The sequence below is a fragment of the Armigeres subalbatus genome, chromosome 3 (assembly GCF_024139115.2).
Source record: "Armigeres subalbatus isolate Guangzhou_Male chromosome 3, GZ_Asu_2, whole genome shotgun sequence".
NCBI classification, from domain to species: domain Eukaryota; kingdom Metazoa; phylum Arthropoda; class Insecta; order Diptera; family Culicidae; genus Armigeres; species Armigeres subalbatus.
The window spans coordinates 180,915,477-180,933,074 of NC_085141.1; the positions used below are offsets into that span (position 1 = coordinate 180,915,477).

The 17,598-nt window shown below is 42.3% G+C and overlaps 1 protein-coding gene across 3 annotated transcripts in view; it reads left to right on the forward strand.

Annotated features, from left to right (window-relative positions):
* The window catches only part of LOC134227805 (cilia- and flagella-associated protein 298-like), an 89,959-nt gene that overhangs the window by 41,355 nt on the left and 31,006 nt on the right, over nucleotides 1-17,598 (forward strand). The window contains exon 1 of one of the 3 annotated variants that reach the window (XM_062709483.1): nucleotides 12,012-15,720. The exons of the other annotated variants lie outside the window; for them this stretch is intronic. Within the exon in view, the coding sequence (XP_062565467.1) occupies nucleotides 14,297-15,720 (1,424 nt within the window). The 5' untranslated portion in view covers nucleotides 12,012-14,296. Of the gene's footprint in view, nucleotides 1-12,011; nucleotides 15,721-17,598 lie in introns of those variants that run through there. 3 annotated transcript variants of the gene reach the window in all.

Genomic DNA, 17,598 nt, shown 5'->3' on the forward strand with positions numbered 1-17,598 from the left:
AAGACCACATTGGCCACTCCTGGTACATGTACGATAAATGACCACATTGGCCACTCCTGGTACAAGCAAGGTGCCCCCGGGTATTCCGTATGAGAGGACATTTCCATTTTGGCACCAAAATATGCCGTGCGGCGTCTATTTCGTCATGATTTTCCACAAAATAGATGATGATGCGCTTGAAATCGATAAGTGACCATATTGGCAACGCCTGGAACCCGTAGAAGGGGACATTTCCATTTTTACACCAATATAAGCCGTGCGGCGGCTCTTTTGGTGTTTCCTCATCGAACAGATGGACGTGCGCTCGAAATCGATAAGTGACCACATTGGCTACATTTGAAACCTATGAGGCTCCCTCGGAGAACACGTAGAAGATGGCATTTCCATTTTTACACCAACATATGTCATGCGGCGGCTCTTTCGTCGTGATTTTCCTCTAAATAGGTGCCCTCGAAATCGATTATTGACATATTGTCCACCCTTAGAACCTATGAGGTGCCCCCGGGAGCCCGTAGAAGAGTACATTTCCATTTTAACACCAAAATATGCCGTGCGGTGGCTCTTTCTTTGTTATTTTCTACCAAACAGATGGTCATGTGCTTGGAGTTGATTAGTGATATTGTCTACTCTTGGAACCTTTGAGATGCCCTGCGAACACGTAGGAGAGGACATTTTCATGGTTATATCAAATGTACTGTGCCGCTTGCGGCAGCTCTATCTTCGTCTATCATTGTCTACCCTGGCCACAAGTCTTCAAAAAGTTGGTTATGCGCTTGAAATTGTTCTTCATTTGAAATTGAGTATACTGAGTCAAATTAAAAAATAGTTTCTGGGCTACTGTGATGATTCCTTCGAACAGCTCTCCAAGGATTTTCTATTCCACATCTCGATATTACCATTAGTCGATGGTCCCTTCAATATCGACTCATAGAAGTTTGAGGTTTTCACCGATCGCCGTGGACAATGATATTAAAACGCAACATTTTGATATAAAAAAGAAAATCTCTCCTTCTGTGAGACTCCTGCGGGTACCTTGTAGGTTGTAGATATTAAGTTTAGAATGAATGACCTATTTGATAGAAAAATAAACAAGATTAATCTACCTAGTGGTGATGGTGCCTTTATCGTTCGTTCAAAAGGGTTGAGAAATATATAAGAAAGGTCTAATATAACACTAATAGGTAGATAGCTCTTATTTTTCATATTTGTTATTTGCATTCTAGAACTTTCTGCTGAACGCAACTTATTGTAAACCAATCGGATGAGCATAAGTGCCAGAAAAGTGATTTTCCCATATAGCTGCTGAAATTAGTATTTTGGCCATAACTTCGGAGCCCATAGTCCGATCTGGCCAATTTTCAATAGGAAACAATAGGGCAGGATTTTCGTCGAATGATATTTCTTCTTCTTCTTCTTCTTCTTAATGGCATTACATCCCCACACTGGGACAGAGCCGCCTCGCAGCTTAGTGTTCATTGAGCACTTCCACAGCTATTAACTGCGAGGTTTCTAAGCCAAGTTACCATTTTTGCATTCGTATATCATGAGGCTAGCACGATGATACTTTTATGCCCAGGGAAGTCGAGACAATTTCCAATCCGAAAATTGCCTAGACCGGCACCGGGAATCGAACCCAGCCACCCTCAGCATGGTCTTGCTTTGTAGCCGCGCGTCTTACCGCACGGCTAAGGAGGGCCCCGTGATATTTACTGCGAGCAATTCGGTTGAGGAAAAGTTCCTCAAAAGTGAGTTAGATTTTGTGTGCACAGACACTTTCAATGAATTCATCAAGGCACTCCACAATTACCGAAATTGGGCCTGGGGTTCCCCCGGGTTGATATTAGATTTCAAGAGCATTACCAACTATTTGATGGAAAATTAAAATGAAAGAGCCGCTGCACATACATGTCTTTAAGGGCCGATGTCCACGTAAAGTTTTTTCACGCTGCTGGCACGCCGCGTTCACGCAAGGTACCGCATCAAATGGAGTAATGCACACGTAAACGTGTGCACGACTACATTTGATGCCGGATACCTTGCGTGGACGCGGCGTGCACGCAGCTTGAAAACACGCTACGTGGGCATCGGCCCTAAGTAAGAGTAAGCACAGGAATGTCCTCTCCTATGAGCTCCACGGCGGTACTTCATAGGTTCCAAAATGGAAAATGTGGTCACTTATTCATTTCGGTATAAAAACGGAAATGTCACCATCTACGGGTTCCCCGTGGGCATCTCATTGGTTCCAAGAGTGGCCAATGTGGTCACTTATCGATTTCAAGCACATAATCATCTATTTTGTGAAAATCATGACGAAAGAGCCGCCGCTCGGCATATTTCGGTGTTAAAACGGAAATATCCCTTTCTACGGGTTCCCTGGGGGCCCCTGGTAGACTCCAAGAACGGCCAATGTGGTCAATTATCGATTTCAAGCGCATAATCATCTATTTTGTGGAAAATCATGACGAAAGAGCTGCCGCACGGCATATTTTGGTGTTAAAACGGAAATGTCGTCTTTTACGGATTCCCCGAGGGCACCTCATAGGCTACAAGAGGGGCCAATGTGGTCACTTATGGATTTCGAGCGCATAATCATCTATTTTGTGGAAAATCATGATGAAAGAGCCGCAGCACCGCACATTTTGGTGTCAGAACGGAAATGTCCTCTCCTACGGGTCCCCGGGGGCACCTTGCATATACAAGGAGTGGCCAATACGATCATTTATCGATTTCAAGCGTATGACCATCTGTTTGGTGGAAAATCATGATAAAAGAGCCGCCACACGACATATTTTGGTGTTAAAACGAAAATGTCCTCTTTTACGGGTTTCCTGAGGGCACCTGATAGGCTCCAAGAGTGGCCAATGTGGCCAATTATCGATTTCGAGCGCATAATCATCTATTTTGTGGAAAATCATGACGAACGAGCCACCGCATGGCATATTTTGTTTAGTTTAAACGGAAATATTCCTTTCTACGGGTTCTCCAAGGGCACCTCATAGGTTCCAAGAGTGGCCAATGTGGTCAATTATCGATTTCGAGCACATAATCATCTATTTTGTGGAAAATTATGACGAAAGAGCTATCGCACGACATATTTTAGTGTTAAAACGGAAATGTCCCCTTTTACGGGTTCCACGGGGGCACCTCATAGGCTCCAAGAGTGGCCAATGTGATCATTTACCGATTTCAAGCGCATAACCATCTGTTTGGTGGAAAATCATGACAAAAGAGCCGCCGCACGGCATATTTTGGTGTTAAAACGGAAATGTCCCCTCCTGCGGAGCCCTCTCATTGACCATACATTACCGTTTTAAGAGAATCTATGAAGAATTAGCGATCGAATGGCATATATGTAGCGATTTTTATGTTCCCCTTATATGACCGACAAGGTCCCCGTGGAAGTCGTTTCCCGGTGGCCATTGTCTCCAGAACCAGCATATCACCACATATCCACAAAATTGATGAGTTTATCTTTCGAACGGTATATAAACTTTGCAATTCGGTTATAATTTGACTGTTTTATAAGCATTTACATTTCTGGGTCAATATGACCCCAACATCTTATTCGTAAGTTTTTTCTAATATCCGAAGAAGGTTAAGCAAAATAAAGCTAGAACTCGTTAAGTCGGCTTGACGATTCGAAATCCAAAGCGAGACCAAAATACAACCAGTCTTTGCCTGACTACTTGACTGTCTTGGGGTAATGAAATGTTTCGTGCGGTTTGCGTCTCGGCTGAGCGAAGTGGTATACTGCTTCAGTGAGTGCAGCAATGGCTCCTGAAAGTATAGAGCTCTTTTCAACCATTTGCTTAAATCTAGGAAGGCGCCAAACTGCTATCGCCATTCGAAAATCGCTAAAGAATAAGCAATTGTCCTTCAAGGTTTCCTGAAGGATAGAACCCTTAAGCTCGTTCATTTTCGCTCGCACTAGAGGAGTAGAAGTATCGCGGTTTTTAAGTTCCGAGTTTGGTGAACAATACTTTCAAAGTGAAACGTGTGCACCTTCAAAGTCTGTCGAAGGTAGTAAACTGAGAACAGTGGTTTTAAAAAAGTGAAGTGATGTAAAGGGAATCTTTTGATGTCTTCCAGATACAGCTTATTTTCCGTCAGTGCGCCTGACGATTACGTGATTCTACTCCATTTGCCGGAGGAATTATTTGGAAAAAAAGGTAATTCGTTTAAATCGTTTTTAATTAGTTTTGACTAACATTCGCCATTCGCGTTGGACTTCCAGCGCATAGGCGCTTTTTTTGTACGGGCTGGAGATTTGAAAGCGACCAGCGGAGTCATTTTGGGGTTCCCGTCCGAATTTCGTTGTGGGTCGCAGAGCGACCATTCGAGCTCGTGTGTCCGCTAAGGCCCGCCTTTCGAGGTAGCTAAACGGAGAGGAGTGAAGTTCGCCAGTCAGTCGAGCGAAACTGACCCGACAGTCGCCAAAAACTGTCGTAGAACCACCCGTACGCTACAACCCCCGGTGGTCAGGTTCCGAGAGCACGGTCCCCGTACGTCGCCAATTATCGTACGCTGGACCGAACCTGAACCAAGAGTTAGTGGCTTCCTTTTAGTCCTCGCCCGGTGAATCGGAAAGGTACGTGAAGCCGGGTCGTAAGGGAAAGTGGGCTACTAGCTCGAGGGAACGGTATTCCGGACGCTCTCGAGGATTGAAAATCGGAAGTCTTCCATCCAGCCGCCACTCCCTCCGCACCTTTAATTCGGCCATTTGCGCACGAGCTCACACCGCCATCTTGTGGAGCAGCGATCGCCCACTGGCAAGCCGCCGGTAACTCGACGCTCCGGAGACACCGACGTCACCAGCACGGTCGAACGAGTCGTCATCGTCCTCGTCGGACAGTCCAGCGTTTTCGGCACCCCGCCGGAGAAACCTACGTCTTCGGCGTCCCGCCGGAAAGCCATCCGTCTTCGGCACTCCGCCGGAAAGCCATCCGTCTTCGGCGTCCCGCCGGAAAGCCATCCGTCTTCGGCACCCCGCCGGAAAGCCCTCCGTCTTCGGCACCCGCCGGAATCCCGCCATCGCTACGAAAATCCTGCGCAGGTACGTGGAAACATTGTAATCATGGCCATGAAGTTTCCCATATGAATATTAAGCCCATTTAGTATGTCGTCCAACCCGAATGAACTCCCTTGAGAATAAAATATGTTGAATTAGAAGATCTGGATGCCAATTGATTTTATTTGCAGCATTTCCGTTTAGAACACACTGTTCTCGTACGTTTCAGTTATTCCGTGGGTAGATTGGATATTTCAGACTTCTATTCCTCTTCGGTCAGTGAATATTGGGTTGAGCGAGCTTAAGCGAGTACGAGGGGTAATAAGGGATAAGCAGAGCGAGTTTGGGTTTCCGTTGGTTTGGCAAGTGGTTTGGAATATTCAGCCAGCAACCGTTCGAGGATTTCCCCTGAGGTATTGTCTCAAGAAAGTCGGGCAAAACATCAGACTGGTGGTCTCTCACACGTGAGAGTGGCGCTACAAGCCACCAAGGTTAATAAATCACCTCATACAATTTTGCGAACGGTTACAGTTTGTTTCGCTTCTTTGATTTTATTCGCTCTTGTGACCACATTGGTGCAATAAACTCAACCTAAAACGAAATTGAATTCTAAATTGTGAAAACTATATCATTTGATGAATGGTACCTTGTGGCTGGCTTCCGACATCGGTTGCCGAAGCAAATACCAAGCAGTCTCCTGGGCAGACATTTCCACGGAATTGAGCATTTTTATGCTGACCTTCTTCAGCAATCCATTGTAGTCCTGGTCTGGATGCTCTTCCTGGAGGTCACTGCTGCTCTTATGAGTTCACGATGTAAACTACTTATGCCTCTGTTGATCTTGTTTACGTATTCCACGACATAATCAGCACATGAAAACTCCTCCAGCACAAACTGCAAATCCATATTGGATTTGAGCTTCTCAGCGATACAAGGATTGAACGGATTGGTCCAAAGCTGCGTCATGGAGCGTTTCAGCAGAATTGTTGATCGGCGAATGGAAGAGCGAATCCCGTCCAAGTAGTAATCGTACGTGCAACTGCTATCAACAAGAAACGCGTTAAGACTATCGTAGACCTTCGTTTCAAGAGCTTCACGGATTTTCGCTGCCTTTCTGTTTAGCTGTTGAAGTCGGCCATCCCCGGCTGTAATGGGGATCAGAATTCTGGTTTGATCCATTGGCCAGTACGGAATATTAAACCGGCAACGTTTATCGTTTCGCTTGAAACACGTAAACGTGTGTTTATGAACCTAAAAGGGTTTGACATTGTGAGTGATTACTTGCTAGAAACTATGCGAAATATAAACCCATATGTATGAACCCAACCTGATTGCCATAGGTCCCAGGCGGTTCGTTTGAACATCGTTCAAATTAAAAATGGTTCAAACGTCATAAAGCACATGGAATCGGGAAAAGAAAAATGGAACATCGTGAAACAGAACGCAGAATCAAAACAAATCAGCAAAGAGAGCAGCCAGAAACCAGTTTTTCTGATGCACATAGAGTAACCAGAAGTTCAAATTAAAAAGTGTTCAGATTAAAACGGTCATATTACCGGCACACCAAAAATTCTCAATTTTATAAGGGACGCAATCCTTTAAGCTGACGTAATCAACCGAGATGCATATCCAATCATAACATAATATTGTGTCATATTTGCTTCAGACACCCAAAACAATATATTTGCAGTATCATTATGTCATCAAATACCGAATGCTATCCATTAAACGTTTCTCATTACAAAATGGCTTAAATTTACAGTAAGAATGACTGAAATCCAAAGCGCCCCGAAACAAACAAAGTGACCCATGGATATAAGATTCTTTACGCACCAGCTGAGCACTGTTTTCATTTCTCCTTTTTCACCGTCAGCGCAGTTGCAAGGAACAAGCAGTGGATGGGCTGATACTTCCCCACATTCGTGAAATTGTAGAACAGGTTAGGCTTCGATCTCCCTTCTGCCGAGCAGCAGGAATGGTAGAGTGATATCGACCGGGACTCCCACTCATAAGATCTGGTGTTAGATTGACATGCTGGACCTTACCATTTTTGCTACATACACTAGTTTTTTTGGCCGTGTAGAATTTAGGATACACATTTTCAGGGCCTTGTAAAAATTAATTTGAATGCAATAATGCGTCTTTTGGTTCGCTTGCATATGTCGGTCTTAAATGACATAATGTTACAGGACTTTTTCGTAGTGTGGGAGGTCCACGGTAATTGATGTTGTAATCCACGTACTGGTTGAACCGTTCCCAGTTGGCACGATTCTAGTTGTGTCGGGTATAATGATCGCAATTTACCAAAGACCCAACCTCCAGCACTACTGGGTAGTGGTCATAGCTGAGTTTTTGGTGCACCACCTGGGAAATGTTGTCCATGTTGGTAAGGAAAATGTCAAGCATGACATGGGCCCCACATCGACTTAACCGGGTTGGAGCATCTGGGCTCAAGATGTTGTCCACGTCTCGTTGCAAAATGTTTCCATTTTGGTTCCGCCAAGTGTTCCCCCAAGCAAGGGTTTTGCGATGAGGTCACCAGCGATGATGTACCGGCCGCGCCGCCGAGCCAACTCAATGATGTCTTGCCTCAGGGTTACAGACGATCCATCCCGCATGTTTGTTTTTTTTTTGAGGCAGTAGGCCGCAATGATAGTGATCGGGCCGACGGTGGTGGTTTCCTCGACCCCCGCGGCTTCTATGATTTTCAGCTGGAACTCGGCAGCAGACGGCAATCAATGTTTCGGCTTAAAGCGATGGCCACTCTTCACCCAGGGTCAAGCCGATCAAGCCTTACATGTCAAAAGTCGGGAATGTAGACATTCATTAGGTGGTGTGGTGTGTCTCGGTATAATATGGATGTCAATGTTGTTTTGGTCAATGAAGACGGTCAGTCCATATTTAGCGAGAAAGGCCATGACCACCGAGATGGCGGCATCGATCTGTTGTTCCTTGCTTCGCAACCGTCGGAACAGGCTCACAGTGAGCTACGTGATTTCCTCCAGGGAGTATAGGTCTGCGGACTGCATAGGCAGGCACGGTTGTTGCTCTCGTAATTTGCTCTGCAAATTGTGGGTTGTTCGGCCTCATTGAGAGTTGACGTAAAGTCAATGTCAACTTCTCTCCACGAACAGCCTAGATAGCCGTGTGGTGTCGGCAGCTGGTTATCTGGATAAAAATAACATTACGGATTGCCTGTTCCAGTGGTGAAAGTCCACCATACAGGTGAGTCCTAATTCTCGGTGGGATGCGGTTTTATACTTACCGTGCCTACGAATGAATGGTTAGGGGGGTCTAATAAGAACCTAACCGTAAACGAAGCCTGTGAAGCACCAGAGCACCCTTCACAGTATTTAGCCCTCGCTGTGCTAACCAGAGCTATGGCGTAGTTGACTTTTTGCTTCTCCGAGATAATCGGCTATTCTTATTCAATCTCAACGAGAGGTTAAATAAGAGTGGGGTTATGAATATGTGTTTTACTTAGTTTTTCGACAAATTGTCACCTATATGGATTCGCATTATGCGTTTTTCACAGTGTACTCTGTGTCTCATCCTTAGCTTTCGGCTTCGGCTACTCTTGTTCAATCTCAACGTGAGTGTGGGGTTATGAATATGTGTTTTACTTAGTTTTTCAACAAACTGTCACCTATATGGATTCGCATTATGCGTTTTTTTACAATGTACTTTGTGTCTGTCACCTATATGGATTCGCATTATGCGTTTTTCACAGTGTACTCTGTGTCTCGTCTTTGACGTTCGGCTTTGGCTACTCTTGTTCAATCTCAACGTGAGTGTGGGGTTATGAATATGTGTTTTACTTAGTTTTTCAACAAACTGCCACCTATATGGATTCGCATTAGACGTTTTTTACAATGTACTTTGTGTCTGTCACCTATATGGATTCGCATTATGCGTTTTTCACAGTGTACTCTGTGTACTCTGTGTCTCGTCTTTGACGTTCGGCTTTGGCTACTCTTGTGCAATATCAACGTGAGTGTGGGGTTATAAATATGTGTTTTACTTAGTTTTTCAACAAACTGTCACCTATATGGATTCGCATTATGCTTTTTTCACAGTGTACTCTGTGTATCGTCCTTGACGTTCGGCTTCGGCTACTCTTGTTCAATCTCAAAGTGAGTGTGGGGTTATGAATATGTGTTTTATTTAGTTTTTCAACAAGCTGTCACTTATATGGATGCGCATTATGCGTTTTTTTACAATGTACTTTGTGTCTGTGACCTATATGGATTCGCATGATGCGTTTTTCACAGTGTACTCTGTATTTCGTTCTTGACGTTCGGCTTCGGCTACTTTTGTTCAGTCTCAACGTGAGGTTCAATAAGAATGGGGTTATGAATATGTGTTTTACTTAGTTTTCAACAAATTGCCAACTAAATGGATTCGCATTATGCGATTTTTTGCAATGTACTCTGTGTTTTGTCTTTGACGTTTGGCTTCGGCTACTCTTGTTTAATCTCAACTTGAGGTTAAATAAGGGTGGGGTTATGAATATGTTTTTTACTAAGTTTTTTAAAAAAAATGTCACCTATATGGATTCGCATTATGCGTTTTTCACAGTGCACTCTGTGTTTCGTCTTTGACGTTCGTCCATTGTTACGTCCTCAGTGTTTTTGTGACACCTCTCTTTAGTCCCTAGCTGAATGCGTGTGAGTCTACATAATTGGCTTTCCTATAAATGGTATATCATATGCATTTGCATTGTGTGACTTATCCAGTATATTTTATGCTTCGCGTTTCATTGCGTTTTACAAAATGCATCGTATGTATGTATTATTGATTGTATCCTCCTTCTCCAGAAACCTGTTCCATTCTCCTTTCCAACTTCACTTCCTCTTCCTTTCCCCTTTTCACTTCCTGTTCCGTCAGATAAATGATGAGAAAGGCCAGTGAAGGCGATGGTACAAATCTCCCAAATTGAGGGGAACGTGCCTCCTGAGCCGACGTTCTGATACCTGATACCTGCCCTCGTGATTTGCGCTGCAACTGGTGCACTGTAAATAAAACCAGCCTGCAGACTAAAATTTTTTATCTCAGTTCCTAAAATGCATGTCGGTCCCCTATGACGCCTGTTCTATGATATTTTTATCCATGGTACAACGCATAAAAATAACAATAGCATATAATTATTCCGCGGCCACTAAAAAGCATTTTACAGGACAAAATTGTCCGCAAAAATACTTGTTTAATATGAAATGTTTTTTGTTTAGCTTTAAATAAATCCAACACAAAATTTAGATTTGTGCTTCAAAGCAGCAAATAAAAATACATTTTAGAGGCAACGATAAAACATCACTTAAAATCAAAAAGCAATAAAAATGAAAAAGCTTTATCATGGCTGTTATTAAGTTCTGTAGATACATTTGGGTCCCTCCTTAGTCGTGCGGTAAGACGCGCGGCTACAAAGCAAGACCATGCTGAGGGTGGCTGGGTTCGATTCCCGGTGCCGGTCTAGGCAATTTTCGGATTGGAAATTGTCTCGACTTCCCTGGGCATAGAAGTATCGTCGTGTTAGCCTCATGATATACGAATGCAGAAATGGTAACTTGGCTTAGAAACCTCGCAGTTAATAACTGTGGAAGTGCTTAATGAACACTAAGCTGCGAGGCGGCTCTGTCCCAGTGTGGGGATGTAATGCCAATAAGAAGAAGAAGATACATTTGAAATTGATGTAGAAAATCGACTACCAGACATAATGATTGCGATAAAACCAAATGAAACATTGGTGGCTATCATAAAACATCAATGAATTAAGAATAAAGATTTTTGGTATAGGCAATATTACTAGGGCATTACACTGCTCAATATTAATTACGTCCCATAGTAAACAGATTCCACGTGAGCTGTCTGAAAACCTGGAGCCACCCCAAGGAAAATGATGGTTTGGTATTTAATTAGAGATAATTGTGATGCACATGCATATTCAACCGAAGAGAACTTGTATTCTTGAATGTGCTGATGACGATGACTGATGACAACGGGTTAGTAATTGAAAAAAATAACTGAATAATAACTGAAGTAGGTTTATATAGAAAATGTTTAGATGTTTGCGTTAATAATTAATTCGATATGCGATTTAAATGGATAAAAGGTTCCCCCAAACACACGCGACGCGACAGTCGCGACGCGATTCTATCGCTTGGCGACTGCGATTCTGTCGTCGCTGGTATGGAAGGGTAAATGGAACATTGCCTGCAGCGACCCAGCGATAGAATCGCGGCGACTAGTTGTCGCCGTCACGGCGATGAAATCGCTTAGGTCTGGGGGAGCCTAAAAAAGACTTGCCCCCCCATACGTAAACATGAGGCAGGTATGTTTTGTTTGTTTGAGACTTTATTTAGTGAAGATCCATTAATTACGTAACGCAAAAATTGGTCATTTTCAACCCACCTCCCCCCTATGTCACATTTTTCGTATGAAACATCTGAAAATTGTGTATGGATCGTCATCGTCACCCCCTCCCCCTCGAAGCGTGACGTAATTTGTGGACGCTCCCTTGCGTGATTTTTCAATAGTAATATTACATTCATCGGGGACACGGGCAGGCATGTTCCAAAAGGTAAACCTGCCAATTTGTCCCAGATGTAACAAAAAAAGCCGAAGACATGCATATTAATCTTCGTATTTATATACTCCAACCCAAGACAGATTAATCAATTACTAAATCGTAAGTTATGCTATTAATATAACATTTAAAATTATTCAGAATTAACGTTGGGCTCCTTATTCCTTCCAATCAATTCATTACGCATGGAGACGCACTGTATTTTACTTTTCTCCAACGAACGCGGGCGCTCCGAGCCGATATCGATACAAGCACGGGGGAAGGCTCGAGACAACCCATTCGCGCTGACATCGTGAGAAGCGTTCTCACTCTCTCTTTATCTCTCCCCAACTGCCGTCTGCTGAAGGCTCGCCGTAGTGCGAGAGCCATCAGGAAATTTTCACAGCCTCGTTGTCGTCACTGAAGGAACCTGCTGTTCAGTTCGCGAGGACATTTTATTGTGATAATATCCGTGTAATCAGTGTATAGATGATTTAGTTTACTTTTCTTCTTTGTACATAAAAAAATGTCATAACGAGTGAAAACATTCCCTAGAATCACGGACTAGTGTGTCATGTTGTGCATTGTAACAATTAATCCTATGCGAATGTCGTCTGGTGTTATCCATTCCACAGATATTTTTTTCTTTGTCAAGTGAAAACCCGTAGAACAAATTTCCCAGACCTCAGACCCTAGCAGACTTTCCGTCTCGGTTTCTCTTAACGGCAGGAAAGAGGCAAGAAGAGAATAAAAAGAAGATAGAACAAAGATGTGTTTTCATGGCTCACGGTACTGTGAAGTCAAATGTGGGTGACTTTTTCCCTCAGAGGTGGTGAACATTTTCCGTAAGTGCAAAAAGGGTCCTAGGGTTTTGTCGATACGAGCAATACTTGGAACGTCCTACGTACCCATTTGAATAGAGAATGAATGCGAGGAAAAGGCATTATGAAATTTCCTCACTATTAGCTCAACGTTTGTAACCGCAGCAGCAGTAGCAGTGCCCGCAAAACTTTAGTGTGGGAAATCAATGCGATGCATTAGATTTGGAAAAACTTTCCTCGAGTTTATTGGTGTTGTATCGTGCTAAAGCGCCATTTTGGCGTTTTAAAAATGCATGCATAAATTTTGCTCCCGAGCAGCAAGTGCGACATGGACTCGGTACCTATAATCATCACGAACGGGTTGGTAAAATGTGAAACGATGCACAAATGAAATAATCAGCCTGGAACACTGGGAAGCAAACTCAAGCAGCTAAATACAGAGGCTTCGATTTTCTCTCTATCATAGTAGCGACGTTGCGTGTCGTGGTGGTGAAACCAGTTGAAGGAAAAAAGAAGGCCGCCGCACCAGTGTAGAAGTATTAAGCCTTTCTATCTGGATATAACAGGAAAGGCGACGTCGCGACACTGTCTATATGGTGTTAAGAAGGAAAATAAGCGAAGTGCGGATGAAAATGGTGCAACGTTTGTCGGTTCAGTATGTTTGTTGAGATAATTGGGCAAAATTAAAACAAATATTGATGAATCAATAACCAATAACGGCAAGAAGATTGAAAAGCAATTACAACCAAAATTTTGATATTTCGCTGTGCACATAGAGGGTTTAAACTGTTCATGGCATCATTCTGTTCTATTTTGATCAATAAGTTCCATTGTGTGGTATCGTGAGTCAGATAGTGAAGAAAGAAATGAAATTATTTATAATTCAAAATCAGTGAAAGACATGCAATAGTTATGTAAAGAGGAAAAATAATTTGAGCACCGACATACCAACCAAGCAGCTACTCGCCACTGATGAAGGAGCGACGAGAGAATGAGAGTGACTACAATGTCATGTGAATGTAAAATATTGTACATAAATGTGGTGCCAACAAACCTAGTGTGGTAGCTAATGGTCATTTGCTGCACAAAAAGCGAAGAAATATAAACAGTCTGACGAAGAATAATTCTGCCAGCCGGACTGAGCTTATCGTTGTTAATTTTGCATTCTTATCCTACCAATACGAACGTAGTATCCTGTCGCAGAACGATTGCCGCTGGACGGCGTAAGAGCACACTCGTACAAACGTAAGCTCTGCGTGCAGCACTCCGTAGTTTCATTCCTTAACGTAAATTGATGATAGCCGTTGCTCTCATAGTTGGGGGAATATCCCATCCTCGCTGAGAAATACTCCAACTGGCAGACTGAGTCAAATGTCTGTCGGAGCCGAGTCTATGACGTTCTTCGAACCATGGTTAAAAATGGGGTGCCCATGGCGCCCTCATGTGATTAAACAATTCAATTGATGAATGTTTAATGATTTTATATCCTTCAACATACATACCATCTACGCTCGGATACATCGCTTTCAAAAACGTTGGGTCAAAGCCATCAAAAGGAAACGGAAATATCATATCAACACCCAGGAGCGGAACGACTTGCTACAGTGCGAAGGTGTGCGTGTAGAGCATAACGTTGTTCCATTTCAAATGTCAACTCGCTAAGGATAGACTGCGGAATTATTGAATAGCTTGGAAAAAATATCCTTGTCATTCACACAACGGTGAAACATTCACATAAGTAGCGAGAAGGTGAACCCGTTTCTGGTCAACGGACTGCCTACAACCATCCCATTTAGAATTTACCATCAAGACTGTGCTCCGGAGCCGTAGTGGGAGATCTTATCGCCGAAACTCTGTTTGGACCAACCAGATTAGCGCGAATTACCGACTAATCTTCACGAGGATATGGATGAGGAAGCTGTACCACGCACATTTCGCGAAAAAGCATTATTTTACACGACTGCCTTTTTTATCTTACTCGCAACCTTTAGCCTTTTCGCATTTTTGTTCTTGGTGCCGTTTGTGATTGAGCCTGCTTTCACTACGATTTTCATGCAATTCGATGAGTCACCGGCGTTCTGCATCACCGTCGATAATGAGCATCTGTATGGCGCGAAGAACTGCAGCTGGGCTTCGTGTCGCGAGGGCTGCACCAAGGACATCTACGAATGCCAACAAATTCGCGTTAATTACAAAACGAGCGCGCAGCTAGCAGCAGAAGCGGCTGCGACAGAGGCAACCATCGATGCCACATCGACGACGTCCACGGCTGCTCCCAGAGTAGTCACAGCAAAAGCTACAAAAACCACTGGTGATAGTAGTGTTAGTAAAGATAATAGCAAGAGTAGTCAAAAAAATAATTTCGATAGCTTAAGTGGAAATAGTGCAACTAATAAACCAATTTCAACCGCCGACAAAGATTCGTCCTCCAGTCTATTCGGCAGCAGCAGGTTCGATTCAGCACTGAATCGATTCGAACGAGCTGTTCGTACTGACTACGAGTACAGCGATATGTTGGTAGATGGCAGAGCCAACGGTTTCGGAGACCACAAAAATGGTCTTATTAGTTCCATCATCGGCGAGGACAACACATTGATGGAATATCCTGATGACATGACAGAAATGAATGGTAATGAATCGGAATGGTTCTTCACCGGTGCGCGACTATTTCCCAACGTGAAAGGTTGCGGGTATCCTCCGATACTGAACTGCACCATCTGGACCAAAAAGTATTGGAAAATAGGAACTAATTTCACTTGTTACTATTCGCGGGTTGATCCCGGACTGGTAATAAGCGATTTGGATATGTGGCAAAATACATTGAATCTTGTGTACGCAATGGCTATTCCAATTCCTTCGTTCATCATTTCCGTGATATACCTAGCGTTTGCATATTTTGTTATTTTCAACGAAGATGAAGAAGCGGCTCTGCTGGATAAGAACGGCGAAGAAGAGGAAGGTATCGAGGATGAAATGGGCGAAACCGACGAAGGAAACGATAACAAAATTAACGAGAGCGAAGCAGAGATCACAGCGAACCACATCAACGATAACAACGGGATGGAGGACGGAACATTGGTCGACTCTACAACGACCACTCCGATTCAACATCTACCGAACGGAACGGCCAATTCGATCACCAATGTGAACAACACAAACACTAACACGACCGCAACTACCAATACGAATGGTTCTTCAAAACCCATCACACCGAATTCCACGTCCGATTTGAATTCTTTCGGTCATCAGCTGAAAGTGAAGATGGCGGATGAAATGTCGCGGGAAAGCATCGATGGAGGACTGCTTTCGAATTCAGCGTCTATTCAAGGGTTAGTATCATAAAAATGTTTCTGTTTGATTATTGGATTTTGTGAGTTTTGTGGGGGATTGTAAACTAGTGTTCATTTACAAATTATTTTTGTTTTACAAATATCCTTACATTCTAGGCTTTGTTTATATTGAAAATTAGTTCCCAATTTAGACCTCAACTTTTATAACCTGATACTGAATTTTAAATACTGTAGCCACACCACTTGATAGTCTGATATTTTATAATATATTTACATATTTTAAAATAAATATTGAATTTTATAACGGCCCATTCTCACATAAGGAAAAGGTCCCATAACATCCTCCAACTTATCAAATACAGTATGGCCATAAAAATGCAATACCATTTATATCTTACGTTTGTGTACATCAAAGGGTTATTTCATCTATGATTATAGGGGTGATTCAACTATGACGTCCACTATTTTTTTGGATTTTCAGACCCCTCCCTCTCTGTCTCGCTTTTTCGTATACCTAGTATATGTACTGTCACAAAATCTTAGACCCCCCCCCCTAAAACATGTGACATCATTATTGAACGACCCCATATACATATGTGTGTAAGAAAACGTAACATGAAAAACTCATTCGGAAGCAGACGCATGGTAGTTCATAATAAAGAATGAAGCAAAGTTTCAAATGTTTGAAAATTTTATATTCAGGGTTGTTACGACTACGCGGATTTCGCGATTTTCGCGGATTTCACGGTTTTCGCGGATTTGGCGCGGATTTAGTTTTAGGTGGAAATTAAATAAATAAAATGCTAAAATCTGAGGAAGTTTATTTGAAAATTAGTTTGATGCCTAGATGTGCTTTATTTTCATTAGCAAATGTTGTTGAGAACAAATTTACGTTTCAAGGTTATTAACATTATTTTTCGGATATGTCCAAGTCCTTATTTAATGGCATGCATTACATTCTCAAGCATTATTTGAACAAATGTTATGAGGAGAGATACGTTACTTGTTGACACTAGACCTCTTCATGTTTTCCAAAAGTATCAAACATTCAATCGGTCAGCCCAGCACCACAATTCTTATGCTAAAATAAGTCTCCTGTCAAATTTTCAGCTAATTCGGATAAAATTTCGATGTGGCTCAAGTCGATTTAGTGTTTTTGGGCAATTTTGGAAAAAAACTAACAAAAGATATAAACGTCGAAAACTATCGCAACAACCTTTATACGAAAGCTTTTGGTGTGCTCTACCAGTCTTGTGAACATTGCGATTCGTTCCGTTCACGTTTTGTCCATGTTAAAGTGATTTTCAAGCTTTTGAGTGCATAAAAATACTGTTTCCCCCAAAAGTCATTGTTCTACAAAATTCTTGAGTTTATGACAAATGATTGTTAATTTATTATATTATTATTCCTCTATTTTCCCTGGAAATTTGAGTAATATAATTGCCCATGTGCGATTTACCGTTAAATTCTTAAAAATCAGACGCTGAACATTTGTCATAAATTTGCACGATAGAATTTCTTCAAGCAAGTTATTCGAACAAAACATAAATTAAATCATATGATATTTGACAACAAACAACAGTAACAACAAACGACTTCCAAATTTTGTTAATTTTATCATATGCCTTCATGCTTTTAACATTGAGTGCATCTTAGTAACAAGTGAAATCGAAGCTTCTTTGTTTGAACAACTTGTTTGAAGAAATCTCAGCGTGCAAATTTATGACAAATGTTCAGCTTCTGATTTTTAAGAATTTAACGGTAAATCGCACATGGGCAATTATATTACTCAAATTTCCAGGGAAAAAAGAGGAACTATAAAATAATAAATTAACAATCATTTGTCATAAACTCAAGAATTTTGTAGAGCAACGACTTTTAGGGGAAACAGTATTTTTATGCACTTAAAAGCTTGAA